The sequence below is a fragment of the Camelus ferus genome, chromosome 11 (assembly GCF_009834535.1).
Source record: "Camelus ferus isolate YT-003-E chromosome 11, BCGSAC_Cfer_1.0, whole genome shotgun sequence".
NCBI classification, from domain to species: Eukaryota; Metazoa; Chordata; class Mammalia; order Artiodactyla; family Camelidae; genus Camelus; species Camelus ferus.
In genome coordinates, this window is record NC_045706.1 from 28,677,518 (window position 1) to 28,704,570 (window position 27,053).

General features: G+C 46.5%; 1 protein-coding gene across 1 annotated transcript in view; it reads left to right on the top strand.

The window, feature by feature from the left end:
• TLL2 (tolloid like 2) overlaps positions 1-27,053 on the top strand; it is a 118,880-nt gene that overhangs the window by 68,436 nt on the left and 23,391 nt on the right. Inside the window, 6 exon segments of the mRNA XM_032491193.1 lie at positions 3,400-3,578; positions 4,512-4,617; positions 11,792-11,916; positions 14,515-14,630; positions 19,492-19,594; positions 26,159-26,275. Of these exon segments, the coding sequence (XP_032347084.1) occupies positions 3,400-3,578; positions 4,512-4,617; positions 11,792-11,916; positions 14,515-14,630; positions 19,492-19,594; positions 26,159-26,275 (746 nt within the window).

Sequence of the window (27,053 nt, forward strand, 5' to 3'; positions counted from 1 at the left end):
ATCGAAGAGTAAATTCTTTGAGTAAATAAATAAAAAAACTGTAGTAGACAAATTGCTTATTTGTCAGTCAAAGACAAAAAAGTGACAGTGCAGAAATACACAAAATCAGAAATCAAAAAGAGAGAAATAATCACAGATTCCACAAAATCATAAAAGAGTACTTTACAAAACTCTAGGGCAAGAAATGTGGAACTCTGGATAACGTGAATGGCTTGAAGGTCAATACAAAGTGCTGGCACAGACGAGTAACTTTGAACGAAATTGAAAAATTGAACAAAAAACTTTTCCCCCACAGCACCAAATCTAGAATTTCACAGATGAATTCTTTCAAAACTTCAAGGAACAAATTATTCTGGTACTATTTAAGCTTTTTAGAGCATAAAAAAGAACACTTTATTCCAATTTACTTTAAAGGGACTATCATGGTGTTGCTACCCCAAAATGAAAAAGATGGCACCAAAAAAAGAGAAAATTATAGACTCAACTGATATGAATAGTCATGCAAAATCCTAACTAAAATATTGGCACCTAGAACCCAGCAGTACAAGAATAGAAGAGTAGGCTGCCAAGAAGGTTTATTGAAGGAATTCAAAACTAGTTCAACACTAGGAAATCTATTTGCATGATTCAACATATTGGTAGATCAAAAGAGAGAAGCCACATTCATGTTTCAATAGATGCTGAAAAGACATCTGCATATTTCAACATGCCTTTGTTGTTTTAATTGTCAAGGTAGTGCAGGAATAGATGTCAGGGATAGATCATTGACTTGCACACACACAGATATGTATGTGTGTATATGTGTGTGTGTGTATCTATATGTCTCTCCCAAAAGCCCACATCATGTTTATCAATGATAATCCTAGAAGCATTTCTGTTAGAATCAGGAACAATTTGAAGATATTTAACATTACTTTTGGAAATACTAGCTAATGTAATTAGACAAGAGAGAGAGAAACAAAATGAATATTGGCAGGAACAAGGCAAAGTTTGTATTGTTTGAAGTTAATGTGATGTATGCCTAAAAAAACCCCCAAATCAGTTGAAAAACTATCAGAAACAAAAGGAGACCCTATTCAGGTGATTGATTACAAAATTAATAAACAAAAAATTAACTACATTTCCTTTAATGAAATAATTTGATACACTTTCATAATGGGAAAAATCACAACTTTAATAGAAACATAGTAGATAATATATCTAAGAATTAACTTAACAAAAATGCAAACATATGCCAGACCTACGGGAAGAAAATGCCAAAACTCTAAGAAACTTTTAAAAAAGAAGTAAAAATGGAAATGCATACTATTTCCTCGTATGGAAATACCCAACATAGTAAAGATGTCAGAACTTTCTAAAATAATCTATAAATTCATGCCATTCTGCCATTCTGATTTAAACAACAACTTTGTATGTGTGTGAGTGTGTGTGTGTGTATGTATATGTATGTATGTATATATTTTTTAGAGCTTGAATAAACAATATTAGAGTTTTTCTGGAGGAATGACCACATAGAAATAACCGAGAGAGAGAGCAAGGACAAACAGTAGTGACAGGGACAGTGGTAGGGGAGGGGACAGAAAGGGGCCTGATGTCCTATTCCAACATATAGGATATTAAAATACAAATGAAGATAATAGCAAAGCTGTTTGGATCTCAAGGAAAAATAGATATATGAAACAAAAGAGTTTAAAATAAACTTGTACGTGGATGTAGGTAGCATTTTAAATGAGTGAAAGAAAGATGGATTAATCAATTGGAATATTTGAATATTGGGATAATTAAATAGCTCCTTGTGAAAAAAAATAAAGCTGGAATCCTACTCACTTCTTACACCAAAAATAATTCTAGGTAGATCAAAGATGTAAACGTTTTTAAAAAGAAAGGAAAGAAAAGAAAAACAGAAAATTGAAAAGTATTAGAAGGAAGCAACAGTGGATTTTACTCATAATCTTGGGATGTAGATGGCCTTTCTAAGCAGGACATAAGAAAGACGTTACATTAAAATTTTAAAATTCTGTCTGGCGAAAACAAAACAAAAACAACACATAAAAGACAAAGTCAAATGAGAAATAACAAAGGGAGAAAAATCTTGGTTAACACTTTTGATAGATAGTCAAAGATTTGTTTCCCTAATTTACAAAAGGTTCTTACAAATCAGTGATAAAAAGATGGACAACCTAAAAAAAAAATTGGGGGGAAGATGTGATTTCATAGTTCACAAGAAAAAAATATGAATGTCACATAAAACATGAAAAACTAGCCAATTTCAGTACAGTTGAATACCACTTTTCATCTATCGAATTGGCAAAAATAGTTTGGCAAAACCAGTGCTGGCCCAGTTGTGGGGAAACAGGGCTTTTAAATATACTATTAGTGAGCATATAACTGAAACAACCTTTGGGAATTGCAATTTCATAGTAACTATCAAAATTTCAAATGCACATACCCTTCTATCCATTAATCTCATTGCTAGGAATTTACCCTACCATGAACAAGTAAGACCCCAGTGGTTTCTTTGTTTTGCATTTTGCTGTTTATTTGTGTATTTATTTTGTCTCCTTCTCTCCTGAGGCTCCGTTTAAATAGCAAAAACTGGGGTCAGCCTAAATGTACATTAACGGCAGACTGATCAAACAGATTTTAATATTATGTTGCATTAGAAAAAAAATGAGAGAAGTCTACATGTGCTGTTATAAAAAGAAGTCTAAATTAAGGAGGAAAAAAGACAAGATGAAGGACAACATGGCATATTTTGTAATTAAAATATATATATGTATATAGATGTATTACATTTTCTGGAAGAACATTTAAGAAACTGTTAACAGTGGTTATCTTTGAAGCCTTAATACTTAGATCTTTTGTAACATAGGCATGTATTTTTTAAATATTTTATAGAAGTTATCTGAGTGGTGGGACTAGGAGCCATTTTAATTTTTTTTATACCTTTCTATATTAGGAGTAATGAATATATATTAAAAAATATTGTGCCCAGAAGGGAGTCACCTCTAAGTCTCCTCTGATAGTAGTATCAAGACTCATACTTTACAGAAACTCAGCGGGCTCCTTCCACTGTCTCCTCCTTGTCATCAGAGATGGTCCAGCAGAAACTTGGGGGTAGAAGAGTGGGGGACGGTATGTGTTTTTTCCCTGGAAGAGAAGCCATGTCTTTCTTTGGATTCGCAGGGGAATCCATGACCACCAAAAAGGTCAAGAACCAGTTTTGGAGGGAATTCCTGCATCGAGGGAAGGTGGACAATTGAGATCGTTTTCAGCTCTGAAAGTCTGTGTTCTTTTCGAGTCACACACACACACACACACACACACACACACACGAGGGGGAGTTAGACTCTTGCCATTTCCTGATTTGCTGACCAGGGTATTTCTGCAATTGTCCAGCTGTTGTTCCTACGTTGGGCGCCGAGGAGGAGGCCCGCAGGCCATATCCATTGGAAAAAACTGTGACAAGTTTGGCATTGTGGCGCATGAGCTGGGCCATGTGGTTGGGTTCTGGCATGAACACACCCGGCCAGACAGAGACCAGCATGTCACCATCATCAGAGAAAACATCCAGCCAGGTAAGGAGTCTGTATGGAGCCCAGAATCCACTTGTCAGGCAGGTGCCACTCACGGGGTCAGGAGGGAGTAAAGAGGGGGGTTGCCAGGAGCTGACCAGCACTCATGTGTAAGTATGGAGGCTTTTGTCACCAGCACTGTCCATCTGTGGCCCTTCCTGGGAGGTCATCTGCCAGAGCTTGTAGGTGAGAGCAGAAGTGAAATGACTTTCCATGTTGTAAAGGACGATGAAATCCAACTCCATTTCCTAACAGGAACAGAATTGACCAGAACACTGTTGCAGCATCAAAGCTGAGAAGCCAAAAAAAGAGTTCTCCTGGTTGCTTTTTTAAAACTCATTTTTGCTGATAAAGGCAACACATATTTTTGAAACTGAAATATAATTAGGACACAAGTACACATAAAACCAGTATTTCCACCTATCCCAAGGCGGATAAACTGAAAAAAAAAAAAAAAAAAAAACCTCCTCCTGTTAAACAATTTTATACAGAAATTCATATTGAACGTGAAAGTAGCTGGGTGAACAATACAATTGCCTTAAAAATGCTTTCCAGTCTGAATTCTCAATTTGGGATTTAACATAACTCTGATGTGTTTTCTTGTGTTCCTTCAATAGCAGTGTTAGAGATTTTTTTAAAAATGTTTTCTGAGCAATCAGATTGATAACTAATCTATCTACTGACTTAGTTTAAGTCTTCTGAGTGGCATTTTGGGAGGAGTGTTGGGTGGTGGGGTTGGGACAGCGTATGCTGTTCTAAGTTTCAAATTTCCAGTCTGTTAAAACCAACAGCAAGAACCACCACCACATCTGTCGTTTGACTGATGGGGCTAACAGAGCTCTCGGAAGTTGCTATGGGTCGTCCTTCTCCCCCCTCTGCCTCCTTTCAGGTGACTGCCTTGGTTTTCAAAGGCCTTAACAGAGTGTTGTGTCACAGGTCAGGAGTATAATTTCTTAAAAATGGAAGCTGGGGAAGTGAGCTCTCTGGGAGAGACGTACGACTTTGACAGCATCATGCACTACGCCCGGAACACCTTCTCAAGGTCGGAATCTACAGGTTATGCATCGTCTGTGTTTTACTGTGCCTGCCGCAGGCCTGGGTCGGATTCCTGGAGGTCTGCGGAGAGCAGGTCTCTGCATGCTCCTAGCACAGTTGGCGTGTCTGTCCTTGAAATTCAGTGGCCTCTGGGCTGCAGTGAAATATAATCTAATCAGGTTCCCACTAATAAGATTGAATCCCATTGTGAAGCTGGTGTTCCATCATTGCCCTCCTGTCACAAGCAGCAAACTGGAAAAGGGAAATTATCGAGAGGTTAGCTGGGATAATAATTTAGCGGCTTTGTGTAAAATTTCCAGTGGGTAGGGGACTCTTCTAAAGCACGACCTTGATGTAAGCATGGTGGCACTTACCAGTCCACTTAGAAGAGATGTGGTTTGCTGGAAGCTAGACTGTCTGAGCTGGGAGGGTGGTAAGTCATGGATTCATTTTTCATTAGAGGTGAAGAAAATGAGGCTCCAGCCAGCTCGAGGGCACGCAGGTAGCTGGGGTCAGAGTGAGAACAAAAATCCAAGTCACACATGCTGGTCACACATGATGGTAGCTGGTATCCCCAAGCACATTCAGACCAGTTATTTACAGCTGGCATCAGCAGGGTCTGTTTTGATGAGTTAGTGCTGCGCTGGACCCAGTGTTAATTGTTTTTCATATTGCCCTCGCTTCCAGATCGTGGAAGTGTTTTGTATATAGAAGTTTTCCCCTACTAGTCCCAGTTTTGTAGGTCTTTCCATTCTTGAGTTAATCACAGGGCAGATATTTTCTCTCTTGGCATTTTTCCCCCTTCAGTCTCCTCCTAAAACCACCTTGTTTGCTATTAAATTATTTATTTAATAATTTTTTAAAAGATTTGAAGTGATTCCCAATCTATACAAGAAAAATTAGATGAGGAAACTTGGGGATGGGGGACAGGGGAAAAATAAGGGCAGGTAGCTAAGTGGAAGCTTGGAATCAATTTGGTGTTTAGAATATATGCCAGAACGTTATGAACCCTTTGTTGGTGTGTGGTGTGGACAGCAAATCCTGCCCTGTGCTTCCTAGCAAGTCACAGCAAAGAAGGAATCGATCCATTTCATGAGTTTCTATGTCCATGAAGATCAAAGGAAACCATTCGTTCAGGAGACACGCAGCTCTTGGGAGTGAAAGGGAAACTACCTGGCTGCATGGCTCTTGGATAAGGCTGCTGAAAGCACCCCGTTGATGAGGTCGCAGAACCATGGCAGAGATCCTCCATGCCTCGGCGTCACAAATTCTGAGCCAGGCAGGCGCTCTCCAGAGCTCTAATGCGTGGAGTTGGGTTGAAGTCAGCATCTTTGAACAACTGGCATGGGAATGACCTGCCCTGTTCTCTTTATCAGAAGAGTCAGGGGCAATACAACATGATGAAGAAATCGCTGATTCTAGTACTAGCTCTCCCATGTACCTGGCTGTTGAGGGAAGTCTAGACAGTAGTTAGAGGCAGCTGTGTGTGGTGTCAAATCACCTCCCTGAGCCTCGGTTCCCTGGTGAGAGACCTGGACTAGATGTTCTGAGCCCCTTCCAGCTCAAACATTTCAACATTTCCTAATCAGAATGGGTGAGGGATGGCCAGACATGATCACATTCATTGCCGTATGGAACTTCTGAGGCTTCCTCTTTGGCACGCTGGGAAACTGAGACTTTGAGGGACCTACTCTGGGGGTGTGGGAGGTAGGATGAGAGCCCATTCTGCTGATGAAAGAGGTGAGATGCTTGGGTGTGGGGGCTGGGCTGACTCACAGGTTTGGGAACTGATGCAGGGAATAGCCAGCCTGCCTCATATCATCCCCAGGGGGTGCAGAGAGCCAACTTATTGATTTTTTCAAGATGGCCCTAGTGAGAAGCTTATACCTTGGGTCTTGTTTTTATAGCTTCAAAACTCTTTGTATTGCTTTATACCATATCTATTAATTATTCTTTTAAATCTATTTATTAATATGTATCTTTGGCCTTCCCCTCTCCCTCACCAGACTGAGATCTCTGAGGATAGAGACTATTTCATTCCTCTTCTAGTCCCCAGCACCCAACACGGTGCCTGGCACAGAGCAGCTATTCTGTAGATATTTGTCAAATGAATAAATTAATGAATGAGTCAGAAGAGACAGGGAGACCTGCAGTGCTGACGACTAGAAGAGGATGTTAAGGGAAGAAATGGCCATCAGCCTCATTGCTGTTCTTTCCAGCTACAAATGCAGTGGTCACTTCATTAAGGGGAATCTACAAGTATCTCCTGTGCAGGAACTTTTGGACAAATTACTACTAAAGGGTTGTAGAAACTACATTCCTTCTCTGTGCCTGTTGTGTGCATTATGGTGCAAAGCTCTAAAGCCAGAGGCCAAGGCAAGAATGCAGACAGACTGTCTTCTGGCACCAACATTTCTTTTCTTGTCTTTCAAGAAAAAAAATTTTTTCTGTAATTTCTAATCCATAATACAATTCCTTTTGCCCCTCAGTGCGTAACCATTTTAGCACTGTTGTCAATGTGAAGCATTTTATCAGCACAGACCAGTGGAAATCCATGGGCAAAACCTACAAAACAATAGTTCCTCATCAAAAGCACCCAGAACCCCTAGAAGGGAGATTGGCGAGGGGGCAGCACACAGTGTGATGGGCAGCTAGGTAGGGGCAGAGCACCTGAAGGTGTTGGCGGGGGGGCAGACTCCCCTTCTGGTACCATGATGTCATCAATTGCATGCAGAATTATCTAGCTCCAAATTTAACAGTTCACAACAACTTACTTTTTATGACGTTGTGGGTCCTTCTGATTCGTTCTTCTCTGGTCTTGCCTGGGATCACTCTCGAAGTGATAGTCACCTGATAGTGCGGTCAGGTTGGATGATGGCTGGTGCCATGTCTGGCCATGGTGCTGCCTGTGCACTGGGGCCCCTCGGTTCTCCTCCATGTGGTCTCCCACCCTCCAAGTAGGCTAGGCTGGGCTGTTCACTGCTTGGGAACTCAGAGGGCAAGCTGGGAAGCTGCCAGACTCTTAAGGCTCAGGCTCTAGACCGTGCATGACATCACTTCTGTCGCAGTCTATTGACCAGAACAAGACACAAGGCCAGCCCAGACTCAAGTGATGAAGAAATAGATTCTACCTCTTAATGGGAGGAGTTGCAACTTCGTGTTACAAGGGGATGTGGGTATCAGGAGGCACAATGTGTTATTTTAATAATCTACGGCAGCTGCCTTCACACCCTTGCTCCAGAGTCAAGAATGGTTTCAGCAAATCTATTTTGTAGCATTGTCCTTTATGCCAATTTTCTGCATGGATTTTTCAGAAAACTGCTTTGTTCAGTGGGGCATTTATCCATGGTGTTTTTACTTGACCCACTTTTGGTCAAATTCTCCCCCCTTCTAACTTCATGCCATTACTCTTGGTCACAGATCCCCTGGAGCTAACCCTGCACATCGCCTTTGATTCTGTAAAGGAGCAGAAAATGGCCCGTAGGACCCTTGCTCATCTAAGAGGCAAATGCTAGTCCTGCTGCTGGGAAACCCAGTCTTCGTGTGTCTTTACAACTGTCTGCTTCCAACTTTATTCCCTCTAGTTTATGGCAGTTCCTGCCTCCTCCCCTTAGTTAGACCCAGGCTGTGGGGAGTGGTGTCTTTGGAGGTTTTGTCGGGCAAGTGTCCAAGAGATGAGGAGACAGTTCTCTGGTACAGGGGCTTCTTTGTTTGGAGAACTCAGAGCTGACAGTTTTATTCCCCAAGGGCATCTGCCAAACCCCTTCTTAGTTTAGCAGAATGTCAGTGCTAAGAGTTGTCCTACATAAAAGGGGGGCTGTAACTGCGGGGGTTTACACAGGGGACGTCTCTTATAGTAAACATTTTCCAGGGCCCACCGCTGTGCTGGCGGCTCAGGGACCAGTCAGGGAAGGAGTCTCAGCCCACAGAGCTGAGTGTGAGCCGAGGTGATTCCTGCTGCTTTGGTTTTTGGAGTCGCCAAGCTTCCCAAGTCTATCGTGTGTCTCACACACATGAAGGGCCTGTTTCTGACTGGATGGAGGAAGATGCCAGGAGGCTGGCTCCATACCGGCCTGTGTTCAGTTCCAGGGCTGGCTCCCCATTACTCGCTTTGTTCTCTGGGTGAATCTCTAGGCTCTGCCAACTTGGCTTTCTCACCTCCAGAGAGGAACCCTGATGACAATGGCACCTGCTTCCTAGGGTGTTATGAGGATTAAATGAGATGGTACATTTGGTGTCCAGCCAGGGCCTGGCACATAGGAAGGTCCTGTAAACACTCAGTAGGTTGAGTCGCCTACATGGAGCGGTCTTCCACAGGGTCAGTTAGCCTGAGTGGCCAGGAGATTGTCTGGAGCCTTGCATTTTGTGCAGTAAAATGTCTTCCTCCAGGGGAATCAAGAAAACAGTTACAAGTGAACACATTTTATGTCAGGGCAGAAATACCCATTTTTAGATTCACAGGTGATTGAATTTAGAATCTTACGTAGCGTCATCACTTGTGGTGTAAAACTTGGTGAAGTCAGTGAGGGAGACCCAGGATCCCATAGGAGTTGCTCTCAGGGACCCAGAGATGAGACAATGGGAGTTAGAGAGCAACAGGCCAGCTGGTTAAAAGCTGGGGATAGCGTGCTAAGGAGGACATGTGCAGACCATCCAGACTCCTGTGTGCTGATGTTGTGAAGTTAGTGAGCCTAGAATCTGATTTAGGAAAAAAGTATACACAAGAATGAAAGGGAAGTAACTAGGGATAAGCTATATTTTCCAAGGTAGTGTAGGACTTAGGGAAAAGGAAATGTTTGAGAGAGAGGAGAGAAAGGAGAGAGCAGCTAATAACTAGGTACAAGCATTTTTACCCATTTCCTTTTGAGTATTAATAACTGTTTTGCAAAACCTTTTGATGACGGTGTCCTATCTTGGCTGCATAATTTAATCTAAGAAGCATTTCTTGAGGTCTGCTGTGCTCCAGTCCCTGAGGGCATAGAGGTGAGAGACCCAGTCTCTCTGCTGGAGGAACTTACTGTTTAGGAGAGAAGACAGTTACCATCACCCTGAAAAGGACAATAAAGTATGATAAGAGGCTAGATGGATAAGACCCAGAGGAGGGAGTGATTCCCTCAGGATGCGAGGGGTAGAAAGGGCTTGCAGAAGACTTTTAAGAGGGAAAGCCATCTGACTGGGTTTTGGAGAATGAACAGGAGTTTGCAGTGGGCGAGGAGATGGGGTGTCGGCAGCTTTGGCAGAGGACAGCTTGTCTAAGGGCATGTTTGGGGCCAGCAGGAGAATGAGGTTGCTTATGATAACAAGTGAGGTGGAAGTGTCAGGAGAGGAAGGCAGAAGCCAGTGAGCCAGGCCTGGAGACCCAGGTGGTGATAGGAAGTCGGTGAAGGCTTCTAAGCAGAGTGGGCACATGCCTACCCGTTGTGTTTCAGAATGATCACACGGCAGCCTTGTTGAGGGGCAAGCAGAGGTGGCTGAGTCTATAGGAGGGAGTTGAGAAGCTACTGGAAAGAGTGCAGGAAGGGGATGCTGACTACTAAGGCAGTGTTCTAGGATGAGGAGGAGGGCATGGGTTCAAGGAATGTACAGAGGACAGGACCTGGTTCCTGGTTCCGACAAGGGGGTGGGAGGGAGAGAACAGAGCCAAAGGCACCTTCAGATTCAGTCTCAGGAGACAGGTTCGTGGAAGAAGCAGGAGGAGGGAACGCACTAGGTTGTGAAGGAGTTGGATGTAAGTGCTCCGTAGGACAGCACAGGGTGGGGTCATGAGGTATCTGTCTTAGCAAATGGTTCTGGGGCTGGAACCAGGGAATTCACTGTCAGCATATAGGTGGTGGTTAAAACCCAGAGGAGCAGGTGGCAGCAGGAGAGAGGAGGGAGAAGGTGGGGGAGGAAACCGAGGGATAGCACTTCCAGGGAAACAGAAGAAGTAGATCCTATCTTACTGTTCAGAGAGAGAGAGCAGTGCCTCGGGAACCAGGGAGAAGGGAGTCCGGGGAGGGAGGGGCCCGCAAAGGTGGCAGTGCTCCAGGGAGGGCAGATGAGCGTTGACAAGGGTCCTTCCGACTTGCCAGTTGGTCGGTGACTGGTGCCCACAGAGGGCAAGGTCAGACTGCAATTGGATTAAGCCATGGAGAGTGAGGCTGCCAGACAGAGAATGGAGACAGTTATATCCAGAGCTTGAGTTAAGAAGGGAAGGAAAGGAATCCGGTGGTAACTGGAGACAGTGTTTCAAGGGAAGGTGCTACCCCGCTGGAGAGGTCCCAAATCAGGGGTCTGGAAGCAGAATGGGAGGCTAGGCGGGGAGTAAAGCTCGCACACCACATGGAGGTGAGAACTGGGCCGGTACACACCAGGCATCCTGGTGACCATTTGTCTGCCTTGCTCGTTTTAGATTTCATTCACGTTGGAGCAGAATAAGATGTTAAAGTTAGAAGGGGCTGCCAGGACCATCTCAGCCAATCTCTTATCACTCAGAGGGGTAAATTGAGGCTCAGAGAGGGAAAGGACTTGTCCAAGCTCACCGAGGTGGCAGAGTCAGGCCTTACGTAGAAATCTCTGGGCCAGGGCTTTCTTGACTACCTCCTGTTCTCTGCGTTCATCTCATTTTCCATCTGATTATCCCTCTTGCCAGCAAGGCCCCCCAAACCCTGATCTCCTTTATTCACCAATTCATCAAGCAGCACTTGCTGACCAGCCCCTGAGAATCTCACACTCTACTGGTTCCCAAGCTCTCTCTGGAGCCTCTCCAAGACTTATCCATGTTCCGTACTGTCCTGCTGCACAACTCCAGAGGGCGCCACTCACACAGTAGTCTCTCTGAATAGTGCTCCCTGCAGTTGTGCAGCGTGGGGGCCTGGGGCCTGGACCTGTCAGGGGCTTTGTGAAAATGCTCTGTACACTTCAGTAAGGAAGCCCTCAGGGCCACTGGGCCAGGGCATATTTTTAAACTTGGCAGAGTCATTTTCCCATTGGAAAGGGAGCAGGCAGCTAATGAAATGGAATGCTAACATGCCAGCATGAGGGAAGGAAACCTCTGCAGTGATGCCAGCCTGGGGGAGCCGGCCAGGGGGTAGGAATGTTGATGGGGTTGTGGACGAGGAAATGGACTCTAAATCCCTGCACCCATGGCGGACCCCCTTGACTTTCACTCTCCTTTCTCTCTCTCTCTTCTCTTTCTGCAGAGGAGTTTTCTTAGACACCATCCTCCCCCGTCGAGACGACAATGGTGTCAGGCCAACCATTGGCCAGCGCGTGCGGCTCAGTCAGGGAGACATAGCTCAAGCCAGGAAGCTGTACAAATGCCCAGGTAACTGTGAATCACGGGTGTTCCCTGGGTCTCCATAGCACCCACAGGAGACAGCTCACCACTGTTTGCAAACTTCTCCCATGCTGGGAAGACAACTTGGAGGACGTGAAGAGTGTCCCCCTTGGCAGCTATGATTCCTGGTGTGCTGCTGTTAGGAGGAGCTAGGCAGTGCAGAAAGCCCAAGTGGTGGAGTGGTTACAAGTCATGAAGCAAAAAACAGATTTTAGAGCCCACAGCTTAACTTGTGGGAAGCTTGGGAATTCTCTGGCACAGCTCTGATGTTCAGAAGAGAAGAAGGCATAGTGGAACAACAGTGAACTGGAGTCCAGTGCATGGTGCATCCCGTAGTGGTAAAAAGCCTTCTTCTTTCTATGCAAGTAGGGGATGTGGGTTTGGCCAAATAAGAACAGAGGGTTAAAAAAAAAAGAAGAAGAAAGAAAAAGAACAGAGGTTTTGCAGAAAGGCAAAGAGTGAAGGAGAATGTTTTGGAAGGGTTGAAGCCAGCTTCCCAAATACTGGAAGGCAGAGGGAGTCTCAGAGTGTCAATGAGGTCATTTCTATGATCATGGGCTCTCCAAGTTGTCCAAGGTGCTGGTCAGTGGACGATATGCTGTCATTGAATACTGGACAGTACACTGGACCCGAGCAGATACCTGCTTCTCTGCCAGTTCAGAGACCCCCACCCCTTGAGTTTGCCCTCTTTGCTTCCATCCCCTTGGCTTCAGCATCAACACACCTCCTGGCTGCCCTGGGGGTAGCTCACGTTGGCCCCTTTAAGCTGCTGAGCTTCAGTGCAAAGCATTAGTTTACAGTAGCCAAGTTTTTACCTGTGATGGGAGATAAGGCAATTCGGTGGTTTGGGGAGGAAGAAGGAAATTCCATTACCAACAGGTCCAGTAATCTTTTCCAAACTCCCAGACCAGACACACAGTTTGATCATGGGACAGAGTATTTGAATTAGGGGTCATCTTAGAAAACTGGGCTATCACTCTTTATTTTTTAAACATACTGCTGGCTCACTCTCAAAGGCACGGCCATGCTCAGTCCCTATGGGTCGGTGCCACTTCCCTCCCAGGCTGCTGTTCTGGGAGCTCCCTAGACCATCTGTGTCCTGAACCTGCGCAGAAAAGGCCTCTGGTTGCCCCAGCTCTCGTGCAAAGGACAGGGCAGTGCAAAGGACCGTGTGGGACTGCTCCATCATGAAACTCTAGGAAATATGTCCATCCAGCTATTAGTCATCTGGGGGCGTGTTAGGGCTGAAATACAGAACACACATATCACATAACCTTGCTGAATTGAAAGAGAAACCTTATAGCATTCCCTGGGAAATGCCACAGTATTTCTTTAGTTATAAATGTATATGCCTCTTACTTCCCAAAAGGATTCCAGGCAGCTGGTAAATACCATGGAGCCATACAGTCATATATCTGTTCTTGCAGAATGTTGATGATTATTCTAAAGTAATTTCCATGGAACCCTCGGGGGTGTTGACTGCTGGGCATAATCCTCATGATGCCTGGCAGTTGTTCGGTAACGTGATACTGAAGCCCCGATATCCAGGATTTCCTGAGGCTGACGATGGGCTGTTCTCCCCATATCCCTTCCTGCAGCTCCAAAAACTGCATCTTCAAGTAGTTTCAAGTAGTAGCTGAAAGTGAAGGTGGTTGCTCTGCAGAGGTAGAATTAAACGTAGGAAAAGGAGCTAAGGACGCTCGTTTCCCACACCTTGGAGGTGGCCCGTGAGAGGAGGGTGCTCAGCAAACCAATGTCCCTGTCTTTGGGATCTGAATCCCCAAGGGTGAGGGGATATGAAACCTGCAGCTTCCAAGCTTATGCATACAGATACCTTTTTTCCCCTTGAGGACCAATTAGGGGAAATGTGCTTTGCATACATAGGACTAAGTTCTAGGCTCCAGGCAACCATCCAACATTCAGAGGCAGAATAGCCTACTGCAGAATATTCCAGCTTCCTGTGCCTCTGGTCATTTTCCTCTGTTTCCTTGACTATTCCATCTCTCTTTCAGAGGTAGGGAGCAGAGAAAGAAGAGACAGGATTCAAATAGCTGAAATAAGTTTCAAAACGTTTCCTTTTTCTTTTTGCTTCACCTCCTTGCACTTCCGTATTCTCTCTGCCACGGATGTCATTAGTGGTCATTATCATGGCTACTATGAATGAAACACCCACTATGTGCCAAGCACTGTGCTGATCCATTTCATGTCATGCAGATGATTTCATTAACCCTCTAGGTAGGTCTCACCCATTTCACAGATAAGAAAACTAAGGCCCAGCAAGACTGGGAGATTTGCCCACCACCACACAGCCAGCTGGAGAGCCGAGATTCAAGCCCAGCTCTAAGCTGGGCTCAATCCTGAGAGCCTCAGAAGAAACCCCTGGGGTGTTACTAGGAGCACCCTAGCCCGATTTTTGCTTTTATTAGCTAGAAAAATGTCAATCTGCCTGATGTGCTTTTTGCCAAGGTGTTCCAAGGACTTAGGCTGGCAAAGGGGCGAATTAGTTCAGCAGCCCTGTCCAGGGAGCTTGCTGGGCAGGAAGCGTGTGTGCCTGCCTGAATCACACTTGTCATTTTACTTGTGCAGCGTGTGGGGAGACCCTGCAGGACACAACAGGAAACTTTTCCGCACCTGGTTTCCCGAATGGCTACCCTTCTTATTCCCACTGCGTCTGGAGGATATCGGTCACTCCGGGGGAAAAGGTAGGCGTGAAACCATCTCAAGAAATGACAGGGCATTCCTTGAGTGGGGCGAGGCGTGAGGAATTGGTATTCCTAATAGTAGCAATAACAGCTGTTATGTTACGAGCACCTACTGTGTGCCAGTCACTGTGCTAGCTTGCTTACATTCATGATTTCTGGACTTTTCTACCAGTCTCCTACACACAAATGGAAGCCTATGTCCTAAATGTCCACATAAGTTATAAATCAAGCTCACAGTTGGTTAAACAAAGTAGGCTCTACCCTCCTACTTTGATAAATACACCATTAGAATGCCCTGGAAGGCGAGGATCCACTTTAGAATTTCTTGGCACCTCGGAGTGCTGTTGTGGAAGGCTGCACTGTGGGGAGAGCTAGCCCCAACCACAGCTTGGACCCTGCTCCTCTTCCCAGCCCCCGTTCCACCTGGGAGCACCCATGGTGACACCCCAGCCCACGATCCCAAGCACCTTCCACTCCTACCTTGCAAACAGCTGTTCTTGGCTCCCCCTCCAGTAGAGGTGGACTGGCCAGGTGTACTGTCCACTCTTGGGAGGGTGGATCCACGTAGAGGTCTTTGCACACCCTGGAAGTGTCCTCAGAGCTATTTGAACAGGGAATTCAGTGTCCTGGGCTCCTGGAGTGCAGTCTAGGAGCTGGGCAAGCTCTGGGCGGGCACATTCCTTCAGTTCTGAAGATTCTGTGACCCTCTAAAGCTGAGCCCTGGTCCAAGGGTGGTATATTCTTGACTGCTCTGCAGGGTACATCTCCTTATATCCACCATGTAAACAAGGAATCTGAGGCTCCGACATTTAAAAAATTGCCCACATTCACAGGAAGGTACAGAACTGGGAACTGGGGCTTCTGCACCTCGAAGTTTGTATTTTCTTCCCTACACCTCTCTACAAACCCAGGGGTTCTTCAGGCTGTCTCAGCCTAGATGCAGCTGCCTTTGAAATGTCCTCTCTGCCCCTTGAGTCTAGCTCCCTACAGTCACACCTGCCGCAGCTTGTCTCACGGTATCATGACTGCTGGCTTATTGGGCTGCTCCCTTTCTAGACCCTAAACTCACTGAGCACAGACATGGTTCACCCCCAGGTCCCAACACAGCACCCCCAGCACCCAACACAGCCCATGGGCACAGGTCACACGTTAAGTATTTGTTGAATAGATGTGTGGGTGAATGAGTGGCTGAGTGAAAAACTTACAGGTGGAGATGCTATGGGGGATGTTGGATTTTCTGGAGCCTGTAGTTAATCTTCAGGTATTCCTAAGTCATGGCTTTTTAAAAATGTCCATTTAAACGTTAACGTAAACATGTTGTGATAACTGGAGAGAAATAATGGTGAGGAATCACTGTGAGCATTTTCTACGGGCTGGGCACTGGTCCCAGCATAGCCTGTGGAGTCTCTCATTTAATCCTCATGACAACTTAACTGCGACAGGTGCTATCACCTCACTTATTTTGTAGGTAAAAAAAACAGACTTGCCTAAGGGCGCTCAGTTTCTTGCAGAGTTGGGATTTGAACCCAGGCAATTTGACTCTGAGAGCTTGGATGCTTAACCATCATCCTATATTCCACAAAGGGGACAGGCTAGTATACATTTGAATATGCATTCATATATACACACACACTCACATGCACACATAGACACATGTGCACATACATAATACCCACATGCACACATCCTTCCTCTGACTCTAAGCATTTATGACAGTGTGGTTGTCATCTTGAGCCTATGAGACTTCAGACCTGGCTGCCTTGGGCAGATGTGCTGTCCCTGTGCCTGCAGGAGGCATTGATGAGAGGGAGGCAGGAAGGAGGAAGGAGGAAGGGGAGAGAGTTGGTAATCCCTAAACTGTTGAATTGCCCTGAATAGCAGAGGCTATGTGATATAGTTTGAATTGCATAAGATTCAGCAAGCCTTAATTATTATTGCTGACTGGGGGCAGGGAGAATATAATATATCGTTGAAATTCCAGCACCAATTATTTCATTTCTGCTTCACCCGGACTTCCCCTGAGCTGCTGGTAATTAGCAAACTTGATTGATTTGAGCATCACCTCTCGTTCATCACCTCTTCCCCTACGGTCTTTATGGTTCACTAACACACTTAAATAATTAGCCTGAATCATTATCCGCTCATTCAGATCGTGAATGTGTTACCAAGGAAGTTGTAATAACATTTCCTTTCTGAAATTTTAAAACGCAAAGGCTAAAGAATTATATTGCAACCAGCTAGCACAGATTACTGAACCCTTCCTGATTTCTGAATTCCAGCACCTGAACTCCAGCACCATGGGAGAGACAAAAGAAATCTAAGTTTCATTCTCTGTCTTCAAGAGACTTAGAGTTTAGTTAGGGTCCCCTCTTCACACCTAGGGAGTCTGATTTAATTGAAGGAGGGGCATTTGCTTGGCACCCGTAATTTTTTTAACTTCTGAGGTGATTCTAATTCACAAGCTGGATTGGGAACCACTGGTTTAGTTTGAAATAAGAGTGATCTCACACACACACACACACACACACACACACACACACACACACACTCCAAAACACAGGACATGGCTGGCCTGTTATTTTCCAGTCCTACCTTCATTTCCTAGGAGATCACAGACCTTGTGGAAGAAGGCGCTCCTTGTCCTAAGATCTGAACAAGGGAGCTGGTGGACACGCTTGATGCCAATCAAGACAGGCAGGCTGAGAGAAGAGCTCATAGTGTGTCCAGTTTGTGGCGCACCAAGCATACACTCAGTGTGGCTGGATTTTTTAAATTGCCATTTATCGAGTGCCTGTTATGGGCTGGACATAGGACCACACACGCTATACACAGTCCCCTCCACAGCCCAGCAGTGTGTGGGTTGTTTCACAGATGAGGAAGCTAGAGACCCAAGAGGACAGGTGTTTTCCCAAGATTCTAGAGCTGGTAAAGGTAGAGCTGAGAAGAAATCCAGGTCTGCCTGCCTCTAGGAACGCCTGCTCTGGAATTCGCTCTAAGAGCAAGAGGGGGAAGTCCCAAAGAGGGAAAGATCCTGTCCATCTGGGGATCAGAGGAGGGCTCAGGGAGAAGGCCTGGGAGGGCCCACAGCACGGATAGGTCAGGGTGCCCAGGAAATAAGGTCACATAGGATGGGGTGGTGGAGGCTCTGGAAAGGAAGCTGAGTTTCATTTATGAGATGGGGGCAAAGGGAGCCACTGAAGTTTCCTGAGCATAGAGGGATCTGGTAAAAGTGCAAGACTGATCTAGAAGACCTAGTATGCAGCATGGGTGGGGGCACAGCAGGGAGGAGTTCAGGAATCATCTCAGCAGGAACGGTGCAGGGGCAGGGAGACTGGCTTGGAGCAGGGACATGGACATCTTAAAGGAAGAAAGTCGGCCAGCACTGAGATGAACAATAGAGGCAAAGCAGAGATAACACCACCGTGTAGCACTGCGTGGTTGGGGTGAGAGGGTCACCCACAGACAGGGAAGCCAGTAGGGCTGAGGGGCCCTCACAGACAACAGGGAGCAGGGAGGACAGGAGCCGCCGAGGAGCGAGAATGGCGGGGAGGGGACAAGGCAGACGGGTGACAATCAGAGAGGAGAGGTTCAAAGCAGAGGGGCCACAGACGACAAGAACAAACTCTGACCCGCAGCCCTCCAGCCTCAGGGTTTACTTAGAGGGACCTGGGGCTGTAAGAATATAAAAGAAAGTGGCAAATGGAGGGGGGAGAGTGAAGATGCCAGAAAAGGATGAACTGACTGAGAGCAAGTCCTCCCAGGTGAGAATAGGCATAAGACCAGGGGTGCAGCTCCTGTGTGCCGAGTCCGCAGGGCCCCCGCCCTATCCACTGTTTGTGGACTGAGGCACCCGCTGAATGGCCTCAAGGATGTCCAGAAGAACTGCAACCTTCCTTCTCAGGCGCTCTGAACCTCACCACCCCAGCCTCACCCCTGCTGCCCCTCATTTCAGACACACACACTGTGACCTCAGCTGGACCCACAGTACAGTTCCCCAAATGGCTCCTTTTCTCTACTCATGTCAGTCCCTCTCACCAGAATTCTGTCTAGCCCTCTCTCTGCCCCTTGGACCATTACTCCCCTTAGGTTAAATGCCACCTCCTCCGAGAAGCCTTCTCCAGTACCCCCAGGCAGGATCGAGTTCTCCCTCCTTGGGGCCCAGAATGCACTCTCTGTCCATCCCTGTCTTTTCAGCATTTATACTGCAGCGTTCTAATTGGTTTGGCATATATACCCTTCTCTCACTTTCTGAGCTCCCTAAAGGCAAGAATTCTTTCTGTCTTGATTAGCCAACACAGACTGGCACGCAGTAGGTGGTCAACTAACAATGGTGGAATGAATGAATGAAGGAGTGAACGGATTAACTGTAGGAAGGCTATTAGACACACCGCACCTCAGAAGAGTGAGGTCACAGCCAAGGGGACATCGATCGCAGAGGTGCTCGGATGCACTCAGGCTAACCCCAGACACTTTAGAATGATTGATGATGTTTTAAGATCTTTTCGTATCTCTAAGCTTCACTGACCTCTTACCTCCTTCCAAATCCCCAGTCTCAATGCATCCTGGCCAGTCTTTTTAATGCATCTTGCTTTCTGTAAACCACCTGGAGACTTCAAAAGCTCCAGTTATTCCCCAGACAGAACCAAAGGACCCATCTCCTCTGTTTACTCTCCATCCTGTTTAAGGTTTATTATTTAATGTCATGAGGTTTCCTGTGAGTGTGTTTTTCAGAGGACACTCCTACTGTGGTCTGAGAGCTCTGTATGCTAAAGGGTAACGTGAGAACACGGGTATGCGAGATGTAGCTTCAAAACTCCTCAGGCTTTGCTGCCAAAACTCACTTCACCGTAACTCTTTACAGATCATCTTAAACTTCACATCCATGGATTTGTTTAAAAGCCGTCTGTGCTGGTATGACTACGTGGAGGTCCGGGATGGTTACTGGAGAAAAGCCCCCCTTTTGGGTGAGTTGACTTCAGAAAACATTAAGAGAGGGTGATCAGATGTGCTCTGCAATGCTGTTAATGTTTGGAAGGGGCCATCCTGCCGGAGTCACAGGAAGCTCTCAAGGGTCGGCGTCATTGTAAAACTCCCAACACTCCATTTGGCCACACATGTTAAAAGCTTTTAAAATTGCGAATACTCTTTGACCCAGCCATTCCACTTCTTGGCATTTATCCTAGGGAACTAATTAAAGAAGTGTGCAAAGCTCTCGCTACAGGGATGTTCACTGAAGCAGGAAAAATTGAAAACAATTTAAATATTCAACAGTAGGGGTTAGAGGAATAAATTATAATACATCTTTTCTATGGAAAACTATCCAGCCATTAAAAATAAAGTTGGAGGGGACTATTTATTTATACAGAAAGATGTTCCTTGTGCATTGCTACACAAAAAGGTGTTGCAAAACAGGGTATGCAGTAGGATTCCATTTTAACAAAAATACGTGTGTGTATGTGTGTGTGTGTGTGTGTGTGTGTGTATAAATGCAGTCATTACAAAATCAGATGCCATGAGAGATAAGGTGTAAATGAATGAGATGGGGCTGGTATAATAAAGTAAGAAGTGGTGTGGAGTGTGGCAAACTAAACAGGAAACATCCTTGACCCAAATTACCCAAAACAAAATTACCTAAAACATTGTGCAGGCTGAATTCGACTGGAAGAAATCATTTTGTGATCTACAATATAAGTATTAAGTAAAATGAGAAATGTAAATAAATGACACACAGCAGTTATTTCAGGAAGATGGAGTATTTTTTTTTTTTAAAATCTGTTCTGTAGGTTTTGGTTTAGCTGTATTTTCTCATTTTTCTATGATGAGCATGTATTCTTTGGGGGAGATGAGCAGTGCATGAACTCATCCAGGAAAAGGCAGTTTGGACCTTTGAATGAGGAGGCAGGGGACAGGTGGCACAAAGAGAAAGGTCAACTCACTCAGGATTGGTCACCAGAAGAGAAATCTCTCAGGGTGACCAGGGAAGGATGACGTCATAAAGAGGACCCACCAGTCGGGACTGTGGACAAGGGGAATCATTTGGCCCAAGAATGTCACCCATGGTAGATCCAGAGAGAGAAGCAGGTTCACAAGGAGCCAGCTGGGGGGGGGGTGTCAGCTGAGAGCGGGCTGTCCTCATTCTTAGCATGCTATTCAGGGTGGGCTTCTGAGCTGGAGCAGCCTGAGTTCTCAGCGAGAATTTTGTCCCGGGCCTATCTTCACGTGGGCAGAAAAGCCATACTTACTACGCTTCAAGTGACTGGCCTGAAGACAGCTGCTATCGGGATAGCTGACTAAAGACGGAGGCAGGAAGGAAAGAGCTAAGCTGGGGATTTTCACTGCCGAATCGAGCCCAACTTCATGTCAGATTCTAGGGTAGGCAGAATAGACTGGGAGAGAGGGTCTGGCTGGACCCAAGTGGGTACCAGGTTACCACTGTTAGGAGGGTCAGTCAAGTAGTTGATGGTTCAGGAAGGCAAGCCAAGAAAGTGATCACCAGGTCAACCATGGAGGACAAATGGGTGATGCCACCTGATAGCAGGATGGAGGCTGCCTGCCCCGGATTTCTGCTTCCTGTCCAATGAGAGCCGATGCCCTGTGTGCTAGCACCAGAGGGGGTGGGGCTTTCTAGGAAGTGCTGATTGGGTGCAGCAAAAAGACAGAGGGCTGCTTTCCCAGGAGCAGAGGTTCCCAAACCTGGCTGAACACCAGCATCAGCAGCAAAGATGTCTTTGAGTTTAGATTCCTGGGAGACTATTGACTCAGGAATTCCCACGAGGAGGGTCAGGGGCTGATCCCACTTACCTATAAATGTCCGTGCAGGTGCGCTTGTCTAGTACCAAATCCATAGAAAGGGGACTCATCAAACTGGAAGTGGTTACCTCTGAGCAAGGAAGCACGAAGTTGGGGGGCAGCCTCATGCTTTGGTTTGGACACTTCTGGATTATTTGGCTCTTTTACAAGGATGCATTCAAGTGTTGTTTTATAATTAATAGAAGAAGCTGTGTGGCAGAAGTTTCATGAGAACGTGGAATCACAGACTACTCATCCTGGCAGGGACTTTAGAGTCACTTAATCGCACACTTTCATGAGAAAAACCACACTGTCCAAGTGTGGACCAACTCACTAAGGCCACACAGCCTGCTAATGACTGAGATCAGGTCAGAACTTAGATGTCCTGCTGATGGGGAGAGGGGGCTGCTGAATCTGAGGAGGAGATCCCTATAGGACTGTCAGATAAAGTGCATGATTCATTGTTTATCTGAAATTCAAATTTAACTGGGCTTCCTGTATTTTTGTTTGCTAAATCTGGCAGCCCTATACCCCCAGGGAATGTGATGGACTTTGAAAGCTCAGGAGGAGGAAGCTCTCTGTTCCTAAAGTTCCCTGGAGAGGGCCAAGGCTCGCTCCTGAGAATGGGCACAGGCACACGGATTTCCAGCCGTTCCCTTTCCTTAAACTTGAAACAAGGATTTTCTCACCACAGATCCTGGGAACTCTGACTACGCGTTCATTGATTAGATGAGGCTTTTGCTGTTCCTCGTTGTCGGTGATGGTTTTTGGGGGGTTTTTTTTTGTTGTTTTAGCTCATATTTTTCACACTTTTGCAGTGAGTGTGTGAGTGTGTGTGTGTGTGTGGATGTGTGTGTGTATTGGGTGTGCTGCAGCCAAGGCATGGCCCAGCGCCTGCAACCGTCATTCTTCATTTGCAGGAGTTCTCCTTTGCCAACTATTTGGCCTGCTCTGATGTTTCCAAATGCAGTTGTTAGTGAACTTTTGTGTTTGGAACAAGTGCATTGTGTGGGCCGAGTTGGTCCCTGGGAGGGGTCAATGCCATGAAATCTGCCGGGAGGAGGCAGGTCAATGCCCCTTTGGCAGGAGGCAGAGCGGATTAGGGCGGATTGTGAAAGTATGCATCTTGCTCTGAAAACCCGCGCGTTGCATATTTTCCCAGGGCAGTGTGTGAAAATCCAGGCATAATGGACACATAACTTTTTATGAATGAACCCTTTATGACTCCCCACGGAGCCCACTTGTAGTGTCCTCATCTGCATTTCCTCTGCTTGATATCCTTATTAAACTCCTCCTCCAAAGGCAGGAACCAGATTTCAGTTTAGGAATTTGACACCTTTTCTCTCGTCCAATTTCTCTCCAGCCTGTTAGTCTCCTTGGGAGGAGGCCATTGGGACCCGGCTTTTCACATAGCGATTAAAGGGAAATGTAAGTAGATTGAGAGCATTTCACGGCTGCTTAAAGGTAGCAGATTGGTTTTTCAGTTTCAGGGGTCACTTCTGAGATGGCACCTAGAGAGGGGAGGGAGGTGGGTGCATACAGAACCCATCCAGTGATCTGAGATACCGTCCTGTTAATTGGATTCCCCTCCCTTATTTCTGCTAGTGGAATTACTTGAACAATGCACTTTTGTAGGCAGAACCGTCTTTGGGCATTCTGTACCACCACAATACACACAAAAGCCTTTTTTCCCCCTTTCCCTGAAGTGGGGAGGGAAGTTCAGAAAGGCCAGGCTAGCCAATCGCTGTCGCGTGGCCCCACTCCTGGGGCTCCCTGGCAGGGGCAGCCTCCCAAATGAGCAGAAACTATAGGGTGAGTCAAACCGCCAAGCCTGGCATTGCCACCAGCTTGCTCTATGGTTTGAGTCTTTGATCGTCATTCCTATGTGTCTGTTTCCAAACTGGGAAATGAGAATGATGATTACATCCCCAGAGAGCAGACTTGGTGTCTACTGATCCAAAATGTGCTGTGTTGGGAATTGCCCCTTCGACAGAGAAGTTCCTTTGGATGGTGGTGGCGGTGATGGTGACGATGATGAAGTAGGTGAGATTGCCAAAGTTTGAATCCAGCTCCCACTTACAATCTTGAGCATAACTCAAAATGAGTATAATGCAACTCCAATTCTCCAGTCCTCAGTGTTTTTCAGAAATGAGATTAATAATAGCACCTAATTCAAAGGGTAGTAGGGAGGCAAATAGATAATCCATGTAACGTGCTTAGGACAGTGTCTAGCATAGACTGGCTCAGTCAAAAAGGAGACTTATTAGAACCATTATAGTGTAGATGAAAATGTGGAGACATCAATCAAGGGACAGTGAGGGTTCCAGTTAAGAATTACAAGGTGATTTGGGGAGATGTTGCTTAGAAATAATAAATAATCTACCAAGTCTATCTCTGCCAAGGTAATAAAACACACCTGATCCTGTAATTCCTACCTCCTCTGAGGTACAGAGCAGAGGTGGGTTGTTCAGTGGCCCTGGGGTAGGGGTTCATCTCATCCAGTTGGGTTCTTAGGCAGCAAGGCAGTGGAAGTCCCTCTCTCTTTTGGAAACGTCCCCAGAGGCTGTGACAGCTGGGGTTTTAAAAGGAGAAACTTGGACTTGAAACTTGATTTGGCTGAGAAAGAGTTCCTTTTGTGAACCAGCATTGTCCAACTGCTGCTGAGTGGCTCCGGCTCCTCACTGGTGAGCAATACTTCCCCGTGCTTACATGTTGTTTTCCAAGAACTAATTGAGACTAATTGGCCATGTGCGAGGAACCTCTACTGAAAACATAGAGGTGTCTGATGGATTTTTCCTTGCCGAATTCTTGGCAACAGTTTCAGGTCATCTCCCCTAATATTAAGTTCCCTCAATCCAAAAGGCTGCAGGTGGCCTGGATCGGAAGGAAGAGGAAGGAGATTAGCGGCCTCTACCCCCATGTCTCCCCAAAGAATGTCTGCCACAGTTACTCGTCAGGAAATGTCTGTAGTGGCATTTATTCCTCCTCCAAGCTCACTCCCCCATTTCTCAGCAGCAGAGGTATGGCTTTAAGAGGTTGATCCAGTGGCTAACACAGTGCTGGCAATAAGCAAGTATTCCTTTTGAGATAAAATTCACACACCATACAACTCATCACTTAAAGTATGTAAGTCAGTGGTTTTTTGTATGCTCAGAGTCGTACAACCTTCACCATAATTTTAGAACATCATCATCTCCAAAACAAAATCCATACCCACTAAGAGTCACTCCCCACTCTCCCTGATTTTTAAATGGATTTTTGAGTGACTCATGCAGTCACTGCTTGGCAGAACCATGGACTTCCGGTCCAGATAGACCTTGGCTAGTCTGTGTTGTAAACTCATCAGTATGACTCAGCCCATCTCCCGCTCCATTCCCATCCCTGTTCTTGCCCTGGCTGCCATTCTTATGTGGCACTGGAAGTTATATGGCCAAGGATTACCATGCTCCGGGAAGGCCCGGCCTTCCCCCTTTTCCTCTGTGAAGGGTCCAAATTTCACACAATGTCCCCATGTGTCTAAGAAATATACATTTATTTGTATTTTTAACAACACAAGTTCAAATTATCAGCCCTTTTCCATCAGGTTGTAGGAACTTAATTGCAGTCAGTTTGTGTTTCTTCCACCAGGCTGAAGGCACACTTTGTGCCAGGGCATGGTGGCTGGGAAGGCATCCATATTCCATCCCACTGGCATTGCTGGGACGTCTTCATCCCCCTCTGCTCTCCAGTTCTCTGTCCATCTAAGTGGCTGCTGTGCCTCCCCTTGTCCTGACCCTAGGCCAGTTCACAATGGGGCCGAGTCCACACCTCCTCAGAAGGCATTCTATCGGAGATGTTCTCTGGCTCCCAGATCCTCTGGGCTGTGGGAAAGTCGATTCCATCCCCTCCCAGGAGCCATGTTGCTGCCATCAGGTCATGCTTTGCCGGAAGAACCCTGCATGCCCGTCACCTGGCCTAACATCTTAACAAACCGTGTAGATACTCCTCTTCTGACCCCAGGTGAGACATGGGGAATCCAGGGTCTGGTTTGCCTCTCCAGGCTCTAAGGACTGCCCAGGGGGTACAGCTCGCTGCTTCTCCCAGCAACTTAAACCTCCTTGGGGTCTCTACCCTCCTCCCCTCCCAGGGCACAAGGCCCTTCCAGAGGTTCCATGTGCCCACTCCAATCCCCTCCCCCACTCCGTCCCCTTGCTCCTCCGTCCTAGGAATCTTTCCAAGATGACAGGGGTGCGGGAATGTGCTCTTATTCATTGTGTATTTTCCCAAATCTTTGGTAGTGTGACCAGGCTTGTGAAATTGAAAAGCCAAGAAGATCTGATTTCGTGGTCATATGTCCTCCGGCAACCCTTCCCTACAGCAAGGAAGACATAGGCAAGCCCCCAAACAGAAGGATATGTATGTAATAGAAATTCCAGGGAGGCCTTCATCACTCTCTCAGACCACCATCCCTCCACACCCTCAGCATCTCAGCAAGAACCAGTGGGAGGCAAGGGGGTGCCTGGGCGACACTCTGGGTACTTTGACTGATTGGAGTCTGGAACTCTCCTGGAGGAGACACACAGGTGTCTGACTGTTTCCATCCCAGCTGTTCATCCTGTATGTTCTTCAGGATGAGCTGTCACAGAGAGGGTTATCGCTCACCCTGTACCACATTTGAAGAAACACTGCCCTCTCTCTGCCCTCATTGAGTCCCTTCTTGCTGCCTGCCAGCAGCCTGACCGTGCTATTTTGCCTCCCAGGTAGGTTTTGTGGTGACAAAGTCCCAGAGGCCCTCATCTCCACAGACAGCCGGCTCTGGGTGGAATTCCGAAGCAGCAGCAACATCCTGGGCAAGGGTTTCTTCGCCGTGTACGAAGGTTCGTTCATGATGCAATGTGGCTCCTGACATGCTCTGTCCCTCGTGTGCAGCAATGTGTCCCTCTGTGGCAGCTGCCAGAGCTGTGAGGGTGGGCTAGGCTGGGGAGTCCACCGTCCCCTTCCCCCGTGTTCTGGAAGCTGAGAGGCCAGCTGGGCTTGCTTCAGGACAGGTGTCATCTACCTGTCACCGCCCAGCTGAACCCTCACTCCAGTCCAAAGGGGATGGTATTGAGGGGTAAAGAATCCCGTGGAAATCAAAGCAAACTCTGAATTGCTGGGTGACCCTGGGCGAAGAATCCAGCCTCTCTGAATTTCATTTGTGAAAAGAGGACTTTGGACAATGTCCAGGAATTTCCAACTATATTTCTTGGAAGGGCCTCTGAGACCCCCATGGTGGCTGAGTTGAGGGAACCAATAGGTCTGGGTTGTGGCAGCCACCACCAGGGCAATTCTGTTCTGTTGGTTCTATATATTGGGTTTTTCTAGCTAGTTACCCTTGTGCCCACCCTACCAAAGGAAAAGACTAGATAGTCATTAAGGCCGCTTAGGGGCTTAAATTGTGATTTTGGAGAGGCCAAAATTTTGCTTTTATAGAAGAAATAGTGTGCGTGTGCGTGTGTGCATGTGTGCATGTGTGCACGTGCTCACTCACACGTCTGTACCAGCAGTCCTCCACCCTCTGCATTAGAATCACCGGGAGATCTCAAATGTCACCGCGGCACAGAGCTTCCCAGACGTGCTTGATCAGAACTTCTAGGAATGTGGCCCCGGCTCCCC